Raw genomic sequence first — 22,929 nt, 5'->3', positions numbered from 1 at the left:
GTGATTTCTATATATCATTCTCGCATTATATTGGCTTTGGCGAGTATTTGGGTTTTCAAATCGGTAACTAATTTGTCTAGTGGGGGAAGGGCTATACAAAATTGGTTGGTACACGTCTTAAGGTACTAAATGGTGCAATATTCCCCGGCTATAGCCTTGCGCACCACCGGTGCTAAAATTTGTTCTTCCGAACAAATGGTTGCCGTAATTTTGCGTATTACCGACAGCAATTCTTGGTATGCGGTTGGGGACATAATGGCACTCTCTCGCGATGTGCCCAGGTCGATTGCAATTATAGCATCTTATTATTGTGTGGTTATTTTCATAACTAGGTTGTTTGACTGGCTGAAAACGTACTGTTTTCTGCCTAGCGGGTTCTTGCGTTTTATTTCTTTGTGGTACTGGGGAGTTATCCCTTGAAAAGAAATTGGGAGACGCCTGATCGCCCTTGAAGATTAGGTTCGCGTTTGAGTTAGCTAGGCTATTTATTTTTTTTTTATTGTGATTTCTGACAATTGTATCAGCCTCAATCGATTTATCCACCTCCTGGGCTATAAAATTAAACGCCTGAATATTTTTGAGTAATACCATTCTTTATACGCTTGGGAGTAGCCCTTGCAAAAAAATATTAAGTATGACTTTTTCATACAGTTGCCCTGAACCTCTTCCGTATTTTGCCACTACCGAAATGCATATATTATCAAGATATTCTCTTATATTTTGTGAATAGTCAAAGCACACCATTCCGTGTTTTAATTTATTTATGGAACTGGTTTCGATAAATCTATCTTTAAATGCTTTTAACAATTTGTCCACCGTATTTATTGGCAAGCTGGCGTCGTTGCCTATAGTATGTTCAATCTGCTTCAGAAAGGTCAAGGCCTGGCCTTTTAACCGTAATAGAAGCATGTCGACTAACGTTTCTAGCTCTGTTTTTGTTAGTTCTACAAACTGGGCCAATTGGATATTAAATTCGTCAATATCTGATTGACCATTGTACTGCGGGATAGACTTTGCTATTTCTATATTTTTCGCGACCAACTCTTGCGCCATTAATTGTTCTTCCTCTGGCATTTTTTTTTTGTGTTTGAATAATTCGAAATAAATTTATTTTTCCCCTAAACCTATTTTGGGGGAGGCTATTATCTTCTATGAGATATTTTAAAGGGTTTCCTGTTGTAGCTTAGCGGTTATAGGCCTAATCACTTTACTTACATATCTTTATATCTCTAATAATTAAATTTAAATTACAAAGTTTTATGGCCTAATTAGTTCGCAAATTTTCCTCCAATTTCCGACCGTGCCATTTGTAGCGATGAAAATTTTTATGTGACGATAAAGAAAGGGACTGAACTTAATTGTGGTCATAAATATTGGCCACATCGAATGTAATATTATGCTCAATAGCTGTGAACTTAAACCTTATAGGGTCTCCAGTAGTACCGCTTAGGGCACTAAAGATTTTGCCATTAAGCCCTGCCCCACACTCAATTAATGAGAGAAAATGAAATGTGTAGCCATATAAATGTGACCTCTTCTCCTCGAGCTATCTGGAGATCAGATTCCCTGGGAACGTCCTTGGAGATATGCGAACTAATTACCTGTCGTTAGGCTAGATACAGACACATAAAATGAAATAAACACAGGTAAAAATCAATATATTCATTGGGACTTACATATTTAGGTGAAAAGCAGTGGATCACTTCAAATGACAACAACGGTGACTGAGATACAAAAATAATGATAGAATTACAAAGCTCGAACGCCAAAATAATTCTATGTGAATGGTCCTGAATCTGATTTACGAATACTTCCAAAAAGCACTTTTACCCAACTATCAAACGTAGTTTTTTATTGTCCTGCACTCTAAGAACTGGCTCACAATTGGTTCAAGTGGCCCAAGGATGCGAACCCTTCGTCCAATAAATTGTTTTAAATATTTCTGATGATTCAAACGTTCACACGGCTCTTATAGTTTAAACTTCCTTAGAAATATTGTGCGTAGCATCTTTTTTATTGCCCACTTGTCTTAGCGAAATCCAAAGCTTGGATAGCGCCGTTCTTTGTCTGAGGCTAACTGCAATTTTTCTCTTTGCTGATTTAGGACTTATCTTTCTTTTTGACATTAGATTCAAACTTAATTAGAGGAAGTCGGAATTATCTTTAGAAAGAAGGAACTTTATTTTTGTATTTTAAATATATCGCATTTTACTCACGGTACACATACGGTCTGGCTTTTATTAACAGTTAAATAAAAAAAAAGCAAGTTCATTTTAACTGAAACTAGAGGGTGACATTAAAACTTTAAACGAACAGAAATTATTCCATATATAAAAGGGGCTGTCCCCTCCTCAACGCCCCACTCTTTACGCTAAAATTTCTATTGTTTTAAAAAGTAGAGTTGTGACAAAAAGTCAAACTTTAACGTAAAGAGCGGGGCGTTGAGGAGGGGCCAGCCCCTTTCATATACGGAATAATTTCTGTTTGTTTTAAGTTTTAATGTCATTCCTTACTTTCAGTTAAAAAAAAACTTGTTTTTTTAATTTAATTTCCGAACGTTTTTGAATTAATACAGGTTTTGAATTTGGCTCACCATACATGAATAATTAAAACGAAATTTACATATTACTTTTACTTTTTTTAACTAATAATAACCTTATAATCATTTCTGGTTCACAAGGGTGTTTTATTAGAATAATAAACTTTTTTTAAAGTTGGAAAAAACTTTAGCGTAAGAGCAAACTATTGAGAAGAGGCAAACTCCCACATATACGTGATATATTTTGTTCGTTTTAAGTTTTAATGTTGCTCCTTACTTTCAGTTGAAAAAACTTGTTTTTCTTATTTAATTTCTGATTGTTTTTTAAACAATTCTGGGAAATACAGCACCCCCTTCATGAAAATTCTCTTCCCCCATGAAAAATTCCTCTAGGGAAAGACCCTCCCACGTAACTGCCTCCCCCCGACTCCTTCACCAGAAAAATCACCCTTGAAAACATCTGTATATTCCCCAATAACCAATACTATATGTAAACAATGGGCAGAGCTCATAACTTGCAGCCCTTCACCCGGGGAATATGGGGGATTAAGTCATCCTGAAAGATATAGTTATCAGATTTTTCTACTATTCTGAAGAAAACGGTTATCTCAAAATTTTGATCCGGTGACTTTGAGGAAAAAATGAGCGTGGGAGGGGGCCTAGTTGCACTCCAAATTTTTTGGTCACTTGAACTTTTAATTTCCGTTCGAATGAGCCCTTTCGCGACATTCTAGGACCATGGGCCGATAGCATCACTCCCGGGGAAAAAAACAACAAAAAAACAAATAAACACGCATCCGTGATCTTTCTTCTGGCAAAAAATTTAAAATCCCACATTTTTGCAGATAGGAGCTTAAAAACTCTATAATAGGGTTATTTGATACTCTGAATGTGATGGTGTTATTTTCATTAAGATTCTATTACTTTCAGGGGTGTTTCCCCTTTTTCGAAAATAAGGCAAATTTACTCAGGCTCATTACATGTGATGTGTAATGTGAAAATTGATGAAACTCATATATTTAAAATAAGCATAAAAATACAATTTTTTTGATGTATCTCTCGGTATCAAAATCCTTTTTTTAGAATTTCAGTTATTACTAAGCATTGCTACTCCTTACTTACAGTTCGTTACCAAGAACTGTTTGATAATACGTCTATGACTACTAGGAACGCAAAAAGTCCGCCGTTGTACAAAAATGTTTTGTTTACCAAGTCCAGAAACAGAGCAGACCTGAGTCAAACACGACTTAGAAAAGAGTCGGAACAGATTTACAAACAGTCTCAAAGAAATATAGAGTACATAATACGCGTACATGGAAGGGATCACTACTCCAGAATTACGTAACCGACATGTATAATTTTATTAGGGATCCTGGACCCAATTAATTGATTGAAATGGAAGTTGGTCACTGTGACTGTAACAACAAGGCGATAAAAACATGTCGTGATATATGAAATAGGAATAATAAATAAATATGTTTGGGAATGAAGCTAACTATATACTGTTGTGAAGAACAGCTATATTAGAAACGGATTTTTTTTAATTGAGAACACTTTTTACATACCTTTTTTTTCAAACTTGAAATCAAATAGACACAAATTGTGACAACTGATTTGGGGCCCCTCCAAAAATCAGGGTGGGGCTATAGCCACAGCCATCCCCTCCCCCCCCCCCACCTAAATGACGCCCCTGTTTTTGGAATGTCTTTTTCCATACTTATTTACCATCTCAAAGATTCAAAAGACAGATGACACTGGGTTACTGTATCACTAAAAATTTAACCTCCATACCCTTAGGCATAGTTGTAACAGCAGTCACAGTAGTAGTATTGGTATTAGTAGTAGCAGTATTAATAGTATTAGCGGTAGTACTAGTAGCAGCAAAAGTATTAACATAATGGCTTTTGTTCAGTTGAATATTCCTCTCATCAAATCCTGAAAGTTTCAATTCCATACAATTAGCCATTGCCATAAAATTGCTGATATATCCTTTCGATAACCTGTATATTCATATACTTCTTGAAATTTTGATCTTAATGCTCTTAACCTTACAAGTAGTTGCAGTAAAAGCAGTAGAAGTAATAGTAGTAAATATTGCAGTGATAGTAGTATTAGTAGGAGCTTGCACATATTGCCATTTGGTCAATTGATCTTCCCCTTTAAGCAAACTCTGAATGTTCCAACTTAATACCCCGATCAATTCTTGAGATACGCTCTTTTGACAATGTGCATGCACAAAAGATCTAACCTGCAGCTCTTTTTGGATCAAAAGGATCCAAATCGCCTCCATAAATGACCTCTGTTTGAAATGCTTTTTTCCAGACTTGTTTAACATTTTGTAGACTAAAAAGGCAGATGGCACTGGGTTGCTGCATCACAAGCAAGTAGTGACAATCGTTAGTATGATCAAATATCCAGTTCAATTCTGAAAAAAAGGGCAAATTGTTTATTCTCCATCCCCCTTTTAAGTATATGTTGAATTAAATTTCTTCAATTTCTTGTTCTTTAACAAGGAAAATCAAATGAAAATTTGGATTGAATGATTTAGATTTGTCCAGACTTGTCTACCATATCAGAAACTCAAAATACAGATGGCACTGGGTAGTTTCATCACAAGGTAGTTCCAAAACTAAAACATGATATATGTAAATAACAAGTAAAAACTTTTGATTTACATCAATATGAACTTTATTCGCACTTAATTTAATCTTAATAAAGCTACTGGCTTAGAAACTCACACCAATAGTTAAAACCCGGCTCACCAGTGGGAAGTGTACTTCTTTTTGTCAATGAAACAACGCTACCAAACAGAAAATAGCGCAAAAACAAAATGATAAACGAACGATTTCTTGAATGGGACCAACTAGCCAGACAGTCATTGCGGCAAATAAACGATAATTATGGCTAACATGCAATTATGGCTAAAAGAAAATTACAAAAATTTCACAACCAGTGAACACAAGCTGAAAGACATAAATATTTAAGCGGAAATCCAAGAAAACTGAGAATTAGAATATACGGGCTAGTAAGTTATGAGACTCTTAGGACTAAACATAAGATAATTACAGCTAAAAAGCCATAGTGACAAACACATTTGAGAATAAATTTCCAAGCCAGCACAAAAAAGCTGAATGATATAAATAGCGATGGAGTGAAATCGTAAATCGACAAATTAGGGCTAACAAGCCATACTCTCTTTTTCGCTAACAAAACAGTAATTATGGCTAAAAGGCTATAATGACCTACATATTTGTTGGTACTGTACAAATTTGAAAGGCTAAAAAGTCATAGTTACTGAACAAGCTTGAAAGAAAAGCTAGAGGAAGCAAAGCTGAAAATTTGAGCCAGTAAACAAAGCTTAAAGATGTAAAGATGCAAGGAAATAGTTGCCTCCTTCTAATCAAATAGATAGCAGGTTGTCAAATACCAGAATCATTATTCTAACCCTCTCTCTGTCCACAATGGCATACCCCAAGGTATGCCTCCTAGGCATACCTCCAAATGCATGCTCCAAGGCATACCTTCTAGGTTCCCTCCTCTTTTCAGTTATGATTAACAGCCTCACTAAGGAATTTCCTAACAAATAGAAATTGATTAATGACCTAACGGTTGTTGAAACGTGCTTTAAAAATTTAATAAAATTATATAAAATATTTAGTAAAATCAGATAAAATAAAATTTAATAAAATTAGCATCCTCAATAAATTTAGAGATGACGCCTAGGAGTTAGACATGACAGGAAACTCCACTAGGTCCATGATAATGCCGATTTGTTTTCTCAAATCCTCACCCCTTTTTTTACCCTATCCCTCCTGAAATTTCTGTGTCCTCCCTAAAATTACTTGGCGTCAAACTTTCTTCTAATTTGAAGTGGGATATTCAAGTTAAAGATACCATTCATAGAGCTAATGCGTCTATCTACCTCCTTAAGCTCCTAAATAAATTTAGAGTCCCCCCCCCCTCCCATTCCTTAAAGATTTACATGTCTTTTGTCCACCCGCATCTCGAATATGATTGTCCAGTTTGGCACCCTGGTAGCTCCCGCGAAGAATCGAAATAAAATTAAATCTATCCAAAAAAAGCCTAGCAAATAAATTTCAAAGAAAACAAGGTGTCATACTCTCTGCTCCTAAGAAAAGCTAGTTTGGAAACTCTTGAGCGCAGGAAGATTTCGTTGTGCCTCGGTTTTGCAAAAAAAAATACAATAAAAAACTCTCGCAAGGCAAGCATTTTCCCCAAACGTCACTACCTATCCAGATTACAGCCGCCTCGAGCTTTTTCTGAGCTTATCCCTATTTTGTCCCCCATTCGCTCTGTTACCTTCAGATATGAAAATCCTTCGTCCCTTCATTACAGAGGAAATGAATAAAATACCGGAGTAGTTTCTCCCTTTTTTTATTGGATGATGGTACTCCCCAGGATTCTGCATTTATTTGCTTGTTCCCCCCCAAGGCCGTATCCAGGGGGGGGAGGTTACCCGGTTTGAACCCCCCCCCCCCGAAATTTTTTGACCGACTCGAAAATAAGTCGAAAATTAGTAAAACCTAGGTAAAATCAGTAAAATTAGTCGAAAACTGAGTCAAAAATTAGTAACCCCCCCCCCCCCAAAAAAAAAGTCAAAAATTAGTAAAACCCCCCTGAACAAAAATCCTGGATACGGCCCTGCCCCTCCCCCTCTTTCTTAGTGTTCCTTCTATATTTGCTTATTTTGTCTTCCCCCCTTTTTTTTACTTGTGTTTATTGTATTTTTTTAGCTTAGTTTGACCAGTTTTTATGTTTTTAACTTTTTGATTGATTAAACTTGTGACTGCAAATGATTATTCATTCTGTTTTTTTTTTTTTTTTTTTTTTTTTTTTTTTTTTTTTTTTTTTTTTAGTTGTTTTGACATTTTTGACAGTTTTCTTATGACACTTTCAACTCCCAAGTCCAAATTTGGCCCTTTATCGGCTTGTCATAGTGATTTTTTAAAATAAATATCTTATCTACTTAAGAGTAAACAAGCTGTAAGGTCCTTGTGGCTAAAAATGCTGATTATGGCTAAAAAGCCATAATAACAAAAAAAACTTGAGAAAAAATTTCTCAGTCGGTGAACTAATGCAGACAAATGAAATTATTTACACAATAAAATTTGTAAACTGGCAGATTAAAGCAAGCAAGTTACACGGTCATTATGGCTAACCAAACGGCAATTGTGACCAACAAGTATTTATGACCAAACTAAGCGAGAGAAAATTTCTCAGCCAGTGAAGACAAGCAAAAATATTCTATTCTGTGTTAATGAGCTATACTTCCCTTACTACAGCAACACATTATAAAGCAAACAAAGGAAAACAAACTAATTGAAAGAAAAATCCAATAATCACTCCTATCTTCCAATACCGTTGCTGTTGCGTAGGGAAATTACCGGAAAGATTGCCTAGTTGCCCGATGAAAACCGAATTTCCCCATTCTCATTAATAACTTGACAAATTACCAAATTTTCCCAAATTTGGAATCACCAAATTTGGAAGATAGGAGTGATTATTGGATTTATAAATCAATTATAAATCAATTCAATTGTGGAATTAAATCCCACCGGATGTCCCGTTATTTCTGTCTGCAAAGGCAGTTTTTCGTCGTGTCTTTCCAGTTTAGTAATTTCTCTCTGTCCTTCGTTTATTTTCCCTGTTTTCTCTTTTCCAAGTCTTTTTCTCTTATATATCGTTAATATTATAATTTTTTTTTCTTTTTTTTTTTTTACTGTATGGTAGTGTTTATTCTCTTTAATCTTTATTTCATATGTATTGTTTGATTTAGGGTAATATTTATGGTTCTTTTAGTGCTTTATTATTGTGTTGTATGGCCCACAACAAGCCAAGCTTCTTGGGTCAAATAATTTTTCTTTACATTTGTAATAGAGTTTAGTATTAATAAAATGATTGATTGAATTGGCATGAAAGCATAAATTCCTCCTGTTTGGAAATCTGTTTGAGTCTAGGGTAAGAGCAAGAAGTAACATTTTTTTAAGGGAGAGGCAGAAGGAAATTAGTTACTCATTAGTTATTAGTTACTAGTTACATTAGTTATTAGTTACAAGAAATTAGTTACTCATTAGTTATTAGTTCCTAGTAACATTAGTTATTAGTTACAGGAAATTAGTAACTCATTAGTTATTAGTTACTAGTTACATTAGTTATTAGTCACAGGAAATTAGTTACTCATTAGTTATTAGTTACAGGAAATTAGTTACTCATTAGGTATTAGTTACATTAGTTATTACTTACAGGAAATTAGTTACTCATTAGTTATTAGTTACTAGTTACATTAGTTATTAGTTACAGGAAATTAGTTACTCATTAGTTATTAGTTACTAGTTACATTAGTTATTAGTTACAGGAAGTTAGTTACTCATTAGATTTTTTTTCCCAGTTCAAGGCATCATGCAGAAGTGACTGTTAAAATGAAAATTTTAAATTCCTATATAAAAAATGAACTTCAAAAAATTTCTCCTCTGACATTGGGCATCAGTCTGAAAATCAGAGCCCCCCCCCTTCCGTTTCCTGCTTGAAAGACCTAATCTTACAGCTAAAGTAATATTTTTTCATGTTTGACACTCCTACAACCCTTTCCCTCTAGGAAAAATACTCTAAGACCAAATCCATTCTAACTTCCGCAAGACTTGTTAGTTACTAGTTACATTAGTTATTAGTTACAGGAAATTAGTTACTCATTAGATTTTTTTTCCCCAGTTCAAGGCATCATGCAGAATTGACTGTTAAAATTAAAATTTTAAATTCCTATATAAAAAATTAAATTCAAAAAATTTCTCCTCTGACATTGGGCCTCAGTCTGAAAATCAGAGCCCCCCCCCCCCCTACCGTTTCCTGCTTGAAAGACCTAATCTTACAGCTAAAGTAATATTTTTTCATGGTTGACACTCCTACAACCCTTTCCCTCTAGGAAAAATACTCTAAGACCAAATCCATTCTAACTTCCGCAAGACTTGTTAGTTACTAGTTACATTAGTTATTAGTTACAGGAAATTAGTTACTCATTAGATTTTTTTTCCCCAGTTCAAGGCATCATGCAGAAGTGACTGTTAAAATGAAAATTTTAAATTCCTATATAAAAAATGAACTTCAAAAAATTTCTCCTCTGACATTGGGCATCAGTCTGAAAATCAGAGCCCCCCCTACCGTTTCCTGCTTGAAAGACCTAATCTTACAGCTAAAATAATATTTTTTCATGTTTGACACTCCTACAACCCTTTCCCTCTAGGAAAAATACTCTAAGACCAAATCCATTCTAACTTCCGCAAGACTTATTAGTTACTAGTTACATTAGTTATTAGTTACAGGAAATTAGTTACTCATTAGATTTTTTTCCCCAGTTCAAGGCATCATGCAGAAGTGACTGTTAAAATGAAAATTTTAAATTCCTATATAAAAAATGAACTTCAAAAAATTTCTCCTCTGACATTGGGCATCAGTCTGAAAATCAGAGCCCCCCCTACCGTTTCCTGCTTGAAAGACCTACTCTTACAGCTAAAGTAATATTTTTTCATGTTTGACACTCCTACAACCCTTTCCCTCTAGGAAAAATACTCTAAGACCAAATCCATTCTAACTTCCGCAAGACTTATTAGTTACTAGTTACATTAGTTATTAGTTACAGGAAATTAGTTACTCATTAGATTTTTTTCCCCAGTTCAAGGCATCATGCAGAATTGACTGTTAAAATTAAAATTTTAAATTCCTATATAAAAAATTAAATTAAAAAAATTTATCCTCTGAAATTGGGACTCATTATTAAAATCAGAGCCCCCCCCCCCCCTACCGTTTCCTGCTTGAAAGACCTAATCTTACAGCTAAAATAATATTTTTTCATGTTTGACACTCCTACAACCCTTTCCCTCTAGGAAAAATACTCTAAGACCAAATCCATTCTAACTTCCCCAAGACAGACAACTCAACTCTAGCAAGATCATTAAAAAATATAGCACGTAAAGAAAAGATCCTACTGAAAATAATTTAGTTTGTGGAAAAAAATAGAAGTAAATAAATCTAAAATAAACTTGTTTCAATTAAAGTTTAAATTCCCATGTGTGCATAAAACCTTAAAAACATACCCCAACTTTTATAGAAACCATGCACTGAATCCCTTTGAGCCCCAAGTTCCGACTTTTCACCCGAGGCCCGCTTTACTTAAATAAAATAGATCATGGAAACTTTAATTTTTCTTATTATATTAATACTATTACCACTACTAATAACAGCTCATTGCTGCAGCAAACCGCTTGAGACCAGCACAGCTGCGCAAACTCCCACCAAACTCCACCCGAATCTGTTCAAGGCTTCCCTCTTTACTCCCTCCCATAAATCCCAATTTCAGTTAAATTCTTTCTTATGGATTCTTCCCATCCCATTCATGGACGGCTTTTTTTCTCTCTCTCTTCATTTTTTGAAGAAAAAACATTGTTCAAAATACAAACCTTTTCTAAGAAAAACACAAATGACAGATTAGCCTTTAGGATGTTTCAGGGGGTGGCCGCCGCGCCCTTAGTTGAGGTAACTTCTGTTTGTTTTAAGTTTGCCTTGTTATATGACTAAATTGCTTCTGCTTATAGATAAATGTTAACATGGTACTTAAACATTTTTTGGAGATCTTTTTTTTAGTTAAATGTATTACTTACTTACTTGCTGCGGGACCAGACGTGAAGGCCTCAACCGGTATCTAGAAGACTTCGCATGATTGTCTCACATTTGTTGCGATCTTCTACCAGCTCTTCAGCAAACCAAAGTCAGCAGCTCCCCCACTTTCGGCCAAAAATCCGAAACCCAATTGTAGTATCGAGGTCACTTTTAACAAATGCCTACCAATTATTCGATTGATCACCTGGACGTGTGCACCGATCTGACAGAGGATCAGCTAGAAGCACTTGCTTTATGATACGGTCATTGGATCTTCTCAGGACATAGCCATGCCAACACAGTCTTCTCTGTTTGACAATCGTGGCTGCGGACTGGATGTTACAGAAGCAGTGACGCACATCAGTATTTGAGATTCTGTCAAAGTATCGAATCCTCAGAGTTTTTCGTGAACAGCAGTGGTCAAAGAGATGATGTCATGAACTGCAGTGGTCATGAACAGCAGTGGTCAATATCATAGAGATGATGCGCCTTCGGTGACCAGTTCTCAACTGCATAGAAGAAAACAAGTCTAACAGTCACTTTATTGCCATAAATTTGGTCTTCAAACTGATCTTCCATCGGCTGCGCAAATGGCGGTGGAGTGGAGAGAATATGGCTTCATTGTGATTCTGTTCGATATGTCAAGGTCACAGTCTGCACGAAAGTTTATTAGCGAGCCAAGATAAGTGAAGCTATCGTCTTTTTCCAATTCCTGTCCGTAGAGCACAAGTTGGTAATCCGACTGTATATTTAGGCCCATGACTTTAGTTTTGACGGTATTGATCTTCATATCCAGCAGCTGAGAGAAATATGCTATTTAATTTACCATTGCTTGGGCAGTTGTTGGATCAGCAGCAAGAGCAACGATATCTTCCGTGTATTCCAGGTCAGACAGAGTCATGCCCAATCCCATAATGACACCATCAAAACTCGAGTGCTCTTTTTAGAACCCAATCTATACAGTAGGCTAGTTAAACAAAATGGGGGACAATATACACCCTTGTTTTACACCACAAACCACATTGAAGGCCTCAGTTTCTTCACCTAGCATTCTTACAGTCGATTTTCAATGCTCATAATAGGCCTTCAGCAGGTCAATAAATTCAACCGGTTTACCGTCTTCTATCATGATTCGCCAAAGGTTTTCACGGGTTACCGAGCTGAAGGCAGCGACGAAATACAGAAATATGTTAGTAAGAAGGAGCTTGTAGTGTTCACACTGTTGGAGAATAAGACGAAGAGCGAAGATCTGGCCAGCGCACCCTCTCCCTCTACAATTAATTGTCTTACAATAGGCCGAGTGAGAGGCTAGGTTTTAAAAGAATGAGAAGTTTTACAACAAGAAATTGAATTGGGCGCGTTGGATCGATTTGTCAGGCAGAGAGAAAAATAGAAATATTCAGCTATATTTCAAATCTTATCTTAAATAAACAAGTAATCAAAAAAATCATTAAAAATCACACAATCACATACCCATACATACCTGCTCAAATAGAGGTAAAAAAAAAGTTATATTTTATTTACCGAGAATAGATTGTATCTTCTCTGAAAATTGATGAATCGGGGTCCCTTTGGCTACATCCCATACAACAATCAGCCCTGAACTATCAGCAGATGCAAGAAGAATTTGATGATCACTCACACAAGACTTTGGCCATTTCACCTATAAGAAAAAAAAGTTAAAAACATACCTTCAAATAAAGGTGGTGGGGGAGAATCCCCCAAGTGTTTTAACGATTACCTCTTACAGAAAAATTCACTTCTAATGGTCAAGTTGATTTTAAGATTTTTTTTTTTTTTGGGGGGGGGGGTACCCCCCTGCCTAGCTTGTGATTCTGGAGATTTTTCAGGTGGAAGATTGCTTTGCAAATTTCTTTTATTTTTGTTTCCCCCCCCCCTGTTTCTTCCTGGCCATGGAGCCTTACGGGGAAGTTTGTGTTGAAGCGTTTTATTACGTAGAATTTGTTGAATAAATAAACTACATAAATTTATCAGTAATAAAAAAAAGAAAAATCAAACGCGGATTTTTCGGAGCAGAATAATAGGGAACAGGAAAACGGTAATGACTTTATTCATTTTCTTAATTTATTTTTCTATGAAGTTCAGAGTGATAATAATGGGTAAGTCATCAGGCAGTTCCTACACTGTTAAAAGAAATATAAATAGAATCTCTCCTTTCCAAATATGAGCTTTTCATCCAGTTACTTTTACACTTTGTTGTTTCTTGTCATTTCCCATGAATTAGATTTAACCTCAAAAAGCACAGTTGTTATTCAGACATTTTTCTGATCCAAATAACATTTTAGTAACATCTTAGAGTCTCAGAGGTTAAAGTTTTAAAGTCTAAGGTTGAAACAGTTGAAGGTTAAAGAGTCTGAAAAGCCAAAGACTTGACTTCATGTCAAACTTGAATATAACATGGACATTGATAGAGGGACATATTTTTCCAAAAATTGTTTTTCATACCTCTTAAAAGCTTAGAATAACTTTTTGTTTCTATCACCTGACTTCGAGAATTTTAATTTTTAATTTAAAGTTTTATTTCAAATCTCACATTTACAGCAATAATGGGAACTTGCTGATAAATATCAACAATCTGGAGTAGTGGAAGGGACGATCCACTGTATACTTAATTTTGTTTTAAATTATAAATTCAATCAATTTCTAAGTTTTTAATTTGTAATTTGAAAGTTATCATTAAATTATATCTAAATAATTTTAAATTACAATTCAATTTAATTTTTAAATTCTAAAAATTTAAGTAAAAGTTTTTAATTTAAATTATATTATTTTTAATTTAATTTCAATTTTAAATTAATCTTGCAGCTTCTACCAGATGCAGGTAAAAGTTCAACAATGGCAGCAACCTAATCTAAAATCTCAATAAAATTTTACGTTTGTTCCATATCATGTTGAATATGTAAAATTACAGTTACTGGACTTTCTGAAAAACAATCACTCTCCCTCAGGGAAATACTGCTGAAGTATATGTGTACTCAACTCTGTTCAGCGAACTAGCCATCTTGAGAGGATCAACTTGGCCGGTAAACAGGGCTAACCAGATAAGTTCAGTCAAACGAGGGAATTTCACACAATTCCTTAGCAGTTAAAAGGCTTCTTTCGAATAATTCTTGCACTGTCTGTTGAACAGTCAAAGATCATTCAGTAGTTACTTTTCTATGTTACTATACGAAGCTTTCCAAGTAAAATAAAAGTATTTAGTTCTCTATGTTCAGATTCCTAGCGATTTAGTGGGAACGTAACATGGATAAGTTAATCTGAACCAAGATCCAAGTTAATCTGAACCAGTCTTTAAAAAATGCATCCAGGGAGTTTGAGATGAGGACCCTCTAAACCTTAAACAGTACACAGCCAAAACTTAGGGAACATCATAAGTACTCTTCTAACCTCACTTCGCATCAAAATACTAGATTGATTGTAAAAAAAAAGGCAAACGGTGCTATCCAAATGCTGAAAACCTTAAAGAAATCCTGTATACCTAAGGATAAAACAAAATTAATATTCCGCCTGTTTATCCCCCACTTTTACAATATGCATGTCCTTTTTGGTATTTCACTCTAACAAAAGAAGAGAGCAAATAAATTAAACAGGTTCAGAAGAGACCACTACAAATCATATAGCCTTCGGAAGTTTCCCATTGTCTTACTCTTTTTATATAGAAACATTTAAACTTGGCCCCCTTTATATGCGTATAGAGAAATTTGGCTCATCCCTCCTCCTCCATCCCATCTAAAAAACTTCTTCCTGCCTCCTTTTGTCCCTCTTCGATCCTAACTCCCCAGAGAAGCAGCTGTGAAAGTTGCGCAACCGACATCAGTTTATTCCAAGTTACGGTGCTATTTGTGCCGATTTTTGTTGTTTTGTGTTTTTGATAATCCATAGTTTTTGATCATTTTTACATGTGTTGACCTATTTTAATTATTATAGTATCTTTTATAAATTTGACTAAAACTCATAGTTGTGACCTTTATATATACATATATTTTTGTTATTAATTAAAGGTGTCAAGTTTAGACCATGCCTATGAAAGTTTGTATCTTGTTTTCAGCCAATGATTTGATTTGGACCTTTTTGGAGAGGAATGGGTCTACAGATGCAAAAAAATTGTAGTTTGAAGTCAAACCTCAAACCTCCCTGCAACTAAATGACTACCTAGAGCTTACTTACTTACTTACTTACTTAGGTGTCCTGCTGGGTGCTATTCGGCGCAGAGAGTGACGTCTGCCTCTCCATCCACTTCGGTCCATTGCAAGGGTTTGCACTTCACTCGGTCTGATATTTGCCATCACTAGGAACTCGGACACGTTGTCGGACTATCGCTTCTTTGGTCAGCCGCGCGGTCACTTCCACCCGGCTTTGACAGGGTCAAAGACGAAGATCATCTCTGCAGGTAAGTGCGGGGGCATTCGAAGTAGATGTTCAAACCACTGTAAGATATACTCGGCTGCTTGGGTAGAAAACCAGGACTGCTTGGTGAGATGCAGCAGCTTCTCCTTACTCATGAAGTCGACCCACCGTAGAGCTTCTATCCTTCTCATATTCTTCAATTGGAATCTATCGATAGTCATTAGGGATGCGGCTGATGCTTGCCAAGTCTCAGCTCCATAAAGCATCGCAGAACCGACGAGAGCGTTGAAAATTTGCAGTTTGGTTGAATGACAGATATTTGGTTTTTTTCAAAGGTGACGGTTCAACCTGCCCATGGCAGAAGACACCCTGGATACCCTTGCTTACAGCTCGGGAAGAAGGGAACCAAACCCTAGAACAATTGTTCTCAAACTTATTTAGACACTGTACCCCTTTTTAACCATAATACATTTTAAGTACCCCTTCTCAGTTACCAGTACTAAGTAAACTATAGCTAAAATATAAATAAAATTGCCTGCTCTAGAGTTAGAGTTGTTTTATTTTTTGTTTGCCGGCCGCGTACCCCCTAAAAATTGTTGTGTACCCCCACGGGGTACGCGTACCACAGTTTGAGAACCACTGACCTAGAGGATTTAATTTATAGCTTTCAAATTATCCATTACTTCCTAAAATATAGTTCAAATGTCATGGGCTTCGTGTAACATATCACCTTGACTAGTCCTAGTCTTTATAAAGGAGCTGTACAAGTCAACTTTGGAATTACCTTTCTTATAAAGGGAGAGATGTAGCTTCCTATAAATATAAATGATAAAACTAATTACCTGACAAACTAAAGATAAATGACAGTGAAGGGATTGAATACGGCATAAAGACTTTGTATCGACGATAATTACCAGCTGCTTTGACCCATACGCAAGGAGTCCACATTGACAGCTAAAACAGTCAAAAATTATATCATAATTTTTAATTATTACATCATAACAATCAAAAGTTATATCATAAGAAAATAATGTCACGATTGGGCATTATTGGATAAAATGCTTAACTTTTAAATTTGTATTTTTTTATAATGGACCACAAATAACGTTTTTTGTGCGTGTTTTTTTTTTTTTACTTTACTTTCTGTTGCTTCACCACTGGCATGTACACAAAGATATGTCTTAAAGAAGGCACTAAATTTCAACAGGGGTTCAAATTTGAAAAAAAATTTACAAAAAATAGCTAAATTATGACAGAATCCCAAAAGATATGGGTACAATCATGATAGCCTAATCTTGATTTTGAGTGGAGACACGTACCAAAGGCCTGCCACCCTACAAACTATCTTTTTGTTTTTCACATATTTATTTTATTTTATTTCTCCACTACCCTTTCTTTGAAAGTTTAACAGTAACCTAAATATATCTAAGTACAAAATGAATTCTTGGATAATTATAAGATACACATTCAAGGACTCCTCGTGATACAAGTGATGTTTCTGTAATATTTTTCGGACCAAAAAAATTCAATTAATATATCAAATTAAGTTTCAGCTGGACTGATCATATCAACAGCATCAAATATTGAAAAAAAAGCAATACAGATCATAGTATTGACATAGTAGAGAGTGATGAACCTCCTATTTATCTTTCACTTTTTTTGCAACTTCAACATGCAGGATGAATCATCATAAAAACTTAGGGGAGTGTTTCTTGTATTACAAATTCAAATTGTATCACCCTTTTAAGGGATGGTCACAACCAATTGGAGTGTAACCTGAAACATCTTCAAGGCCCTACATGCCAGCCCCCCCCCCACCCACATCCAAGCATCATATTGCGCAGATCAAAATTTGCAGATTACAATTTTAATCAGAATTTCTGTAATGTCAAAAAAGATGCCTCAGGAGCCATTATAATATATGGAGCCCAAGGTTAAGCACCCCAAACCATGTAATGGTTAGGGTACAATAGAGGCTTCGAAAAATGGAGAACTTGTTTAATCTTGTTGAACTCAAACGGGGATTTTCCAATCCATACAATAGAGGCCTTAAAGTGAGGTCCTTGAGCCCATGCCCACCAAACTTTCCAAGGATCTTGAATTTCATATATTGCAAATAGACACATTGTACCCTTACACATTACAAAATTATCATCAGAGATTATTTAAGGAACAGTATAATCATTAAAAACTGAATGATTAATCGTTAAAATTATTAAGATTACAGTATGAATCTCCAAAATCAAAGCATATTAAGTCCATGAATATTCCATGAATGGCTTTTCATTCTGCCAAAATTCTTATTCAAGGCTTTCAGGGTTTACTGGTTATAAATCCGAGGTTAATGCTGTACTATACAAATACACATTGTGTCACTTTCAACTTAACACCAAAGATTATTTAGGAAATAGACAAACATGAGGCAAAATTATTTATTAAGAATCATTGAGATTACATTATGAATGTCCTAGATCAAAGTATTTTGAATACATAAACGAGAAACAATTTTATTATCAAACGCCTTACACGGTCGTGCTGATCAGCACCAGTTCTTGTCATAATAAAATATAAAACACTAAACATATAAAAGTCACAGCCATAGTCATCATCATACAAATTTACATGCTGATTACAACACTAAACATACTAAACTAAACACTAAACATATAAAAGTCACAGCCATAGTCATCGTCATACAAATTTATATGCTGATTCCAAATATCCCAGAGTCAAACTAGAACCTAAGACAGTGAAATATCCAACTATTAAAGAAAAAAAACTTTAAAAACAAAATGAATAAAGAGAATAATGGACTTAAGCAAATAAATATGTATAATTATTGACAAGTGAGTCCAGTATTAAAAATCTTGATAAACAAGGGAACAAAACTACTTGCATAATGCATATGCCATGCTGGTACTGGCTGAATTTTTGGTACTGGTTGAACTACTTGTCGCGGGAGCCGTTGGCACGAAGGGAGATGCTCAGGGGGGAGAATTTCATGAGACCGCGTATTTTCCAAAATACTAACACCAAATTTAAAACACAATTCATCACGGCGTGTCAAAAGAGTTGTAAGGGAAAATTGTTTTAAAAGGGAGCAATAAGGGACTTTGGGAGATTTAGACACTACCAGAAGAGCTTGATATTGGATCATTTCCAGGCAGTCCAAAGTCAGGCCATAATGCGAAACAGGACAAGCATATTCTACCAGCAGTCTGACAAATGTAAGAAAAATATGCTAAAGGTGGGGGGTTTGGACATCATGACAAGCAAGGGGTTTTAAAGAAAGGATACCCAGGTTTGCCTGTTTGATCATCTCCTGTGTCTGTTTTTTCCCACTTCAGGTATGTGTGAGATATATATATTCCTATGAGTTTGATACTCATGATACTGCAAACTGAAACATTCTGTAAAGCAAGGGATGAATTGTCCCTAAGAAAAGAAAAAGTTAATACAAGCAATTTTTCATGACTGCCAATCATTTTGCCCTCCTCAGCTTAGCATGATAAACTTGCCATTATTTGGTCTGCCTTGCGTGAAAAACTCTTTTCACCCAGCTCCAGTATAGATAAATCATCAACAAGCTTAAAGCAATCCGACTTGTTATTTGCCAACATATTTGACAAATGGTGCTTGATTTCCACCAAATTGATATCTTAAGTTTTTTTGCGTGCTGATGACAAGTCTGAGGTCAATGTTGCAATATAGAAGTCCAAACTCAAAACACTATAAGTGTAGGTCCACATAGACATGCTACACCCCATTAAAAGTCAGAGACATGCAAGAATTTCAACATTTGTATTATAAATAAATAAGTAGTGCCTTGTTAAATGACAGTGAAGAATAACCATAAGCTTTTCTGTCTACAGGTAACAAACAACAAGTAAAATTCAAAATAGATACTGGTGTCCACCCACAATAATTATTAAGCAATATGTTGACAAGCTTAACCTAACTGCAATAATCAATCCTACAAAACATACATGAATCAGTTTTTGCAGACCCAGGATCCTGGGTATCTATTAATCTGGGCATACCAGCTATGATCCAGCTGTATTATAAATAAATAAAAACATCAAACAAAAAAAAAACAAAATAGATATAACAATACACAAACATAATAGACAAAACATCCCAGGTCTCCAAGAAATTAAGGTCTAAATAGGGAGAGAGTAACAAGAAGGCAGAAGAGAACTCATTTCTTGATTATCAATCTAAGAGTGAAAATTTGTCCAACTTTTCCTCTCCCCTTCCCCAAGCCATGTTGTTCTCCTCTTAACACTTTATCTGCAGCATCTTAAAGTCTAAGAAGTTTCATCATACCAAGTAATTTGCTTCCTACATAAACCAAGCTTATACCTCCATAATTACCATACTCACTCTTATCACCTATTATACTACTTTTGTAGCATAAAAGGTGCATCCATTGGATGATATAAATTAAAGCAAATGGCTTTTTGACTAATTTCTGCCAAAGACAAGTTCCATAGGCATATTGAGGAAGTTTTCTCAAGTGTATATCAATTCTCATTTATTGTTGATGCTTTGAAAGTTTCAGATAAATTGGAAAAAGATCACTTTGTAGAAACACTTTGTAGGCCTAAATAAAAAGGAGTCAAATTGAACAAGGATAAATGCAATATAAGGCAAACATCTATCCATTATTTTGGATATATTTTATCTAGAGAGGGAGTTCCTCTAGAACCAATAAAAATAGATGCCATCTAGGACATGCCTGCTCCAAAACATGTGAGTAACTATAAACCCTCTTTGGTATGTTAAAATACTTGTCATAATATATTCCAATCCTGTCTATCCTAAACAAGCCACTGAGATCTTTGGTGAAGGTCTATGTGTTTTTGCAGGCTCCTGGTCAAAATATGTACTTCACAAGTTGAATTTAAATCAATTTTCAACACTGTTACCCTTTTTGACACTGCCTGGGAAATACTGAACTGCAAATAGAAGCCTCCAAATGAAGCTTAGGAGCAGTCCTGTTTCAGAATGACTAAATTGTGTCTTATATATTCTAGCATTCAGAGTATTGCCGCAACCCAATGATGAGACATTCATTCGTGACTTCTTATGTAACGAATACGGCCTACAACGGATAGCTGTAAAAAATGTTTGCCACCTCGTCAGTCCCAATAACTCCAGGAATGAAAATGATTCGCGTAAGGCGAGCCCCATTATTTTTTCGGTTGATGAATTAAAAATTAAGAAAGTGATCCTGCAAAAGTCATAAAAGAGAAAAGGAACAGGCCAAATTCAGTTTAGAAATGATGTTTCAAAAGCCGACCATATAAAGAGGACAAAGCTGTATGAAGTACTTCATGCGCGACAAGCTAATGGTGAATAAAACCTAGTCATTCGAGGCAACAGAATTGTTCCAAAAAACGTGCCCACCTCTGCAGCACCAGCTGCAATGGACATGAACTAGATGATTCTCAAAGAAATATAGATAGTAGTGTAAATAGCCCTGTGTCTTCTAATGTTGAAATAAGTACTATTGATGAATCAAGTGAATCTTTTTACAGTGCAAGATCAGTAAGCTGTATTCTTTCTGAGCAGACTGTTTTCATGAGTGATGTTTCAAACCACAGCAGCATAGAGTCTGGGGAATGTAATGATCTGGATAATAGCCCGAATAAAAGTTGCACGCATTGGATGAACAATGGTCAGAAAGTTGTTTTCAGTAACGTAGATTGTTTAACGTCAAAGCTCCATGAGATAAAATATGCCGTTTCGACGGAAAAAGCAGACGTTTACGCTTTCTGCGAGATTAAACCTAAATGGACCAACACTGCTCTTGGAGATACCCAGATCCAGATACCCGACTATACCATGGTCACCAACTTATCTAGAGAAGGAGGAAGAGGATTAGCCGTGTACATCCGAAGCTCTCTGAAGGTAGGAAGCATAGATATTAATTCAGATTATGAACCATATATTGAACAAGTGTGGATATCTGTCCTCCTGCCTTGTGGGCCATTTTACATTGGTTGTATGTATAGAAGCCCCAGTTCCTCTAGCCTTGAATCCTCTTTACTTGCTATGAGTACTTCAATTGATATTAAAATGAAGCTATGAGGAAACATAATTATTGTTGGTGATTTCAATCTCCCAAATATTCAATGGGTCAACGGATTCGGTTTTTCTGAAAATAGCTTAATAAGACCATTCCTGGAGTACCTATTTAATCATTCTTTGTACCAGGCAGTTAACGTCCCGACAAGATATAGAAATAGCCAGAACCCTTCGCTACTTGATCTACTACTAGCAAAAGACCAAGAGTCTATAATAAGCATCGAGCCCCTACCACCATTTGGAGCTAGTGACCACATTGTCATAAATTGCATTTTTAAACTGTATCCCCAAAGACTAGAATTTACAAAACACGTGTACACTGATTACAGTCTAATTCGTCAGGAACTGACTCAATGTGATTGGTCTTTCATTGAGAATACAGATGTGGAAGAGTCATGGAGAACTACGAAAAGAATATTACTGAAGGCTATTGAAAATCACTCTTCTACAAAATGGAAAAGGAAACCTAAAACCCTCCCATATATTACAAAAGAAATAAAAATGGCTAGGAACAGAAAAAAGAAATACTGGAAGCTGTACACAAAGAATCAAAACCAAGCTGACTATTACACAAAATATAAGCAGGCGCGTAACCAACTTAGAAGTCTCTCCAGAAATATCACCAAGAAGTATGAGGAATCAGTGGCAGCTGCAACAAAAACTAACCCTAAGAAATTTTGGAGGTATGTGTCATCGGGTAAGCCTGGAAGGCATTCTGTCACTCAACTTGTACAAAATGGATCTAAAATCTGCGACCCAAGGGAGATAGCTAATGCATTAAATAAGCAGTTTATTTCAGTATTCACAATTGCAGATAATGCCCCACTTCCAGACCCCCCACAGTACAAAATTCAAAAAAGTATGCTGCCCATTAATATTACTAAAGTAGATGTAGAGACTCGACTAAAGAAGATTAACCCAAATAAATCGACAGGACCTGACGGAGTGCCCCCTCGGCTCTTAAAGGAGACGTATGCAGTACTATCACATCCTCTCACCCTACTATTCCAAAAGTCCCTAAATACTAAATCTATTCCACAAGACTGGAAGGAAGCTTACATTACACCTGTTCATAAAGGAAGCAGCAGAGATGAAGACAGCAACTATCGACCAATTAGTCTCACCTCGATAGTGGGAAAACTTCTTGAAGGCATAGTTAATTCAGCCATTATTGAACACCTAAATGCAAACAAGCTACTATCTCCTAGCTAGCATGGCTTCCGCCCCAGTCGATACTAACCTCATTGATGCTTATGAGCATG

The 22,929-nt window shown here is 35.7% G+C and overlaps 1 protein-coding gene across 1 annotated transcript in view; it reads right to left on the bottom strand.

The window, feature by feature from the left end:
* Positions 1-22,929, bottom strand: part of LOC148952798 (WD repeat-containing protein 11-like) — a 311,667-nt gene that overhangs the window by 284,604 nt on the left and 4,134 nt on the right. The window contains exons 2-4 of the mRNA XM_089087426.1: positions 16,420-16,531; positions 12,734-12,872; positions 4,788-4,964 (exon numbers count right to left, since the gene is read on the bottom strand). Coding sequence (XP_088943552.1) covers positions 4,788-4,964; positions 12,734-12,872; positions 16,420-16,531 — 428 coding nt within the window. The remainder of the gene's footprint in view (positions 1-4,787; positions 4,965-12,733; positions 12,873-16,419; positions 16,532-22,929) is intronic.

This window comes from Artemia sp. Qi Xiang Cuo, chromosome 4 (genome assembly GCF_049724085.1).
Source record: "Artemia sp. Qi Xiang Cuo chromosome 4, ASM4972408v1, whole genome shotgun sequence".
NCBI lineage: Eukaryota > Metazoa > Arthropoda > Branchiopoda > Anostraca > Artemiidae > Artemia > Artemia sp. Qi Xiang Cuo.
This window is presented reverse-complemented; position numbering and strand designations above follow the sequence as displayed.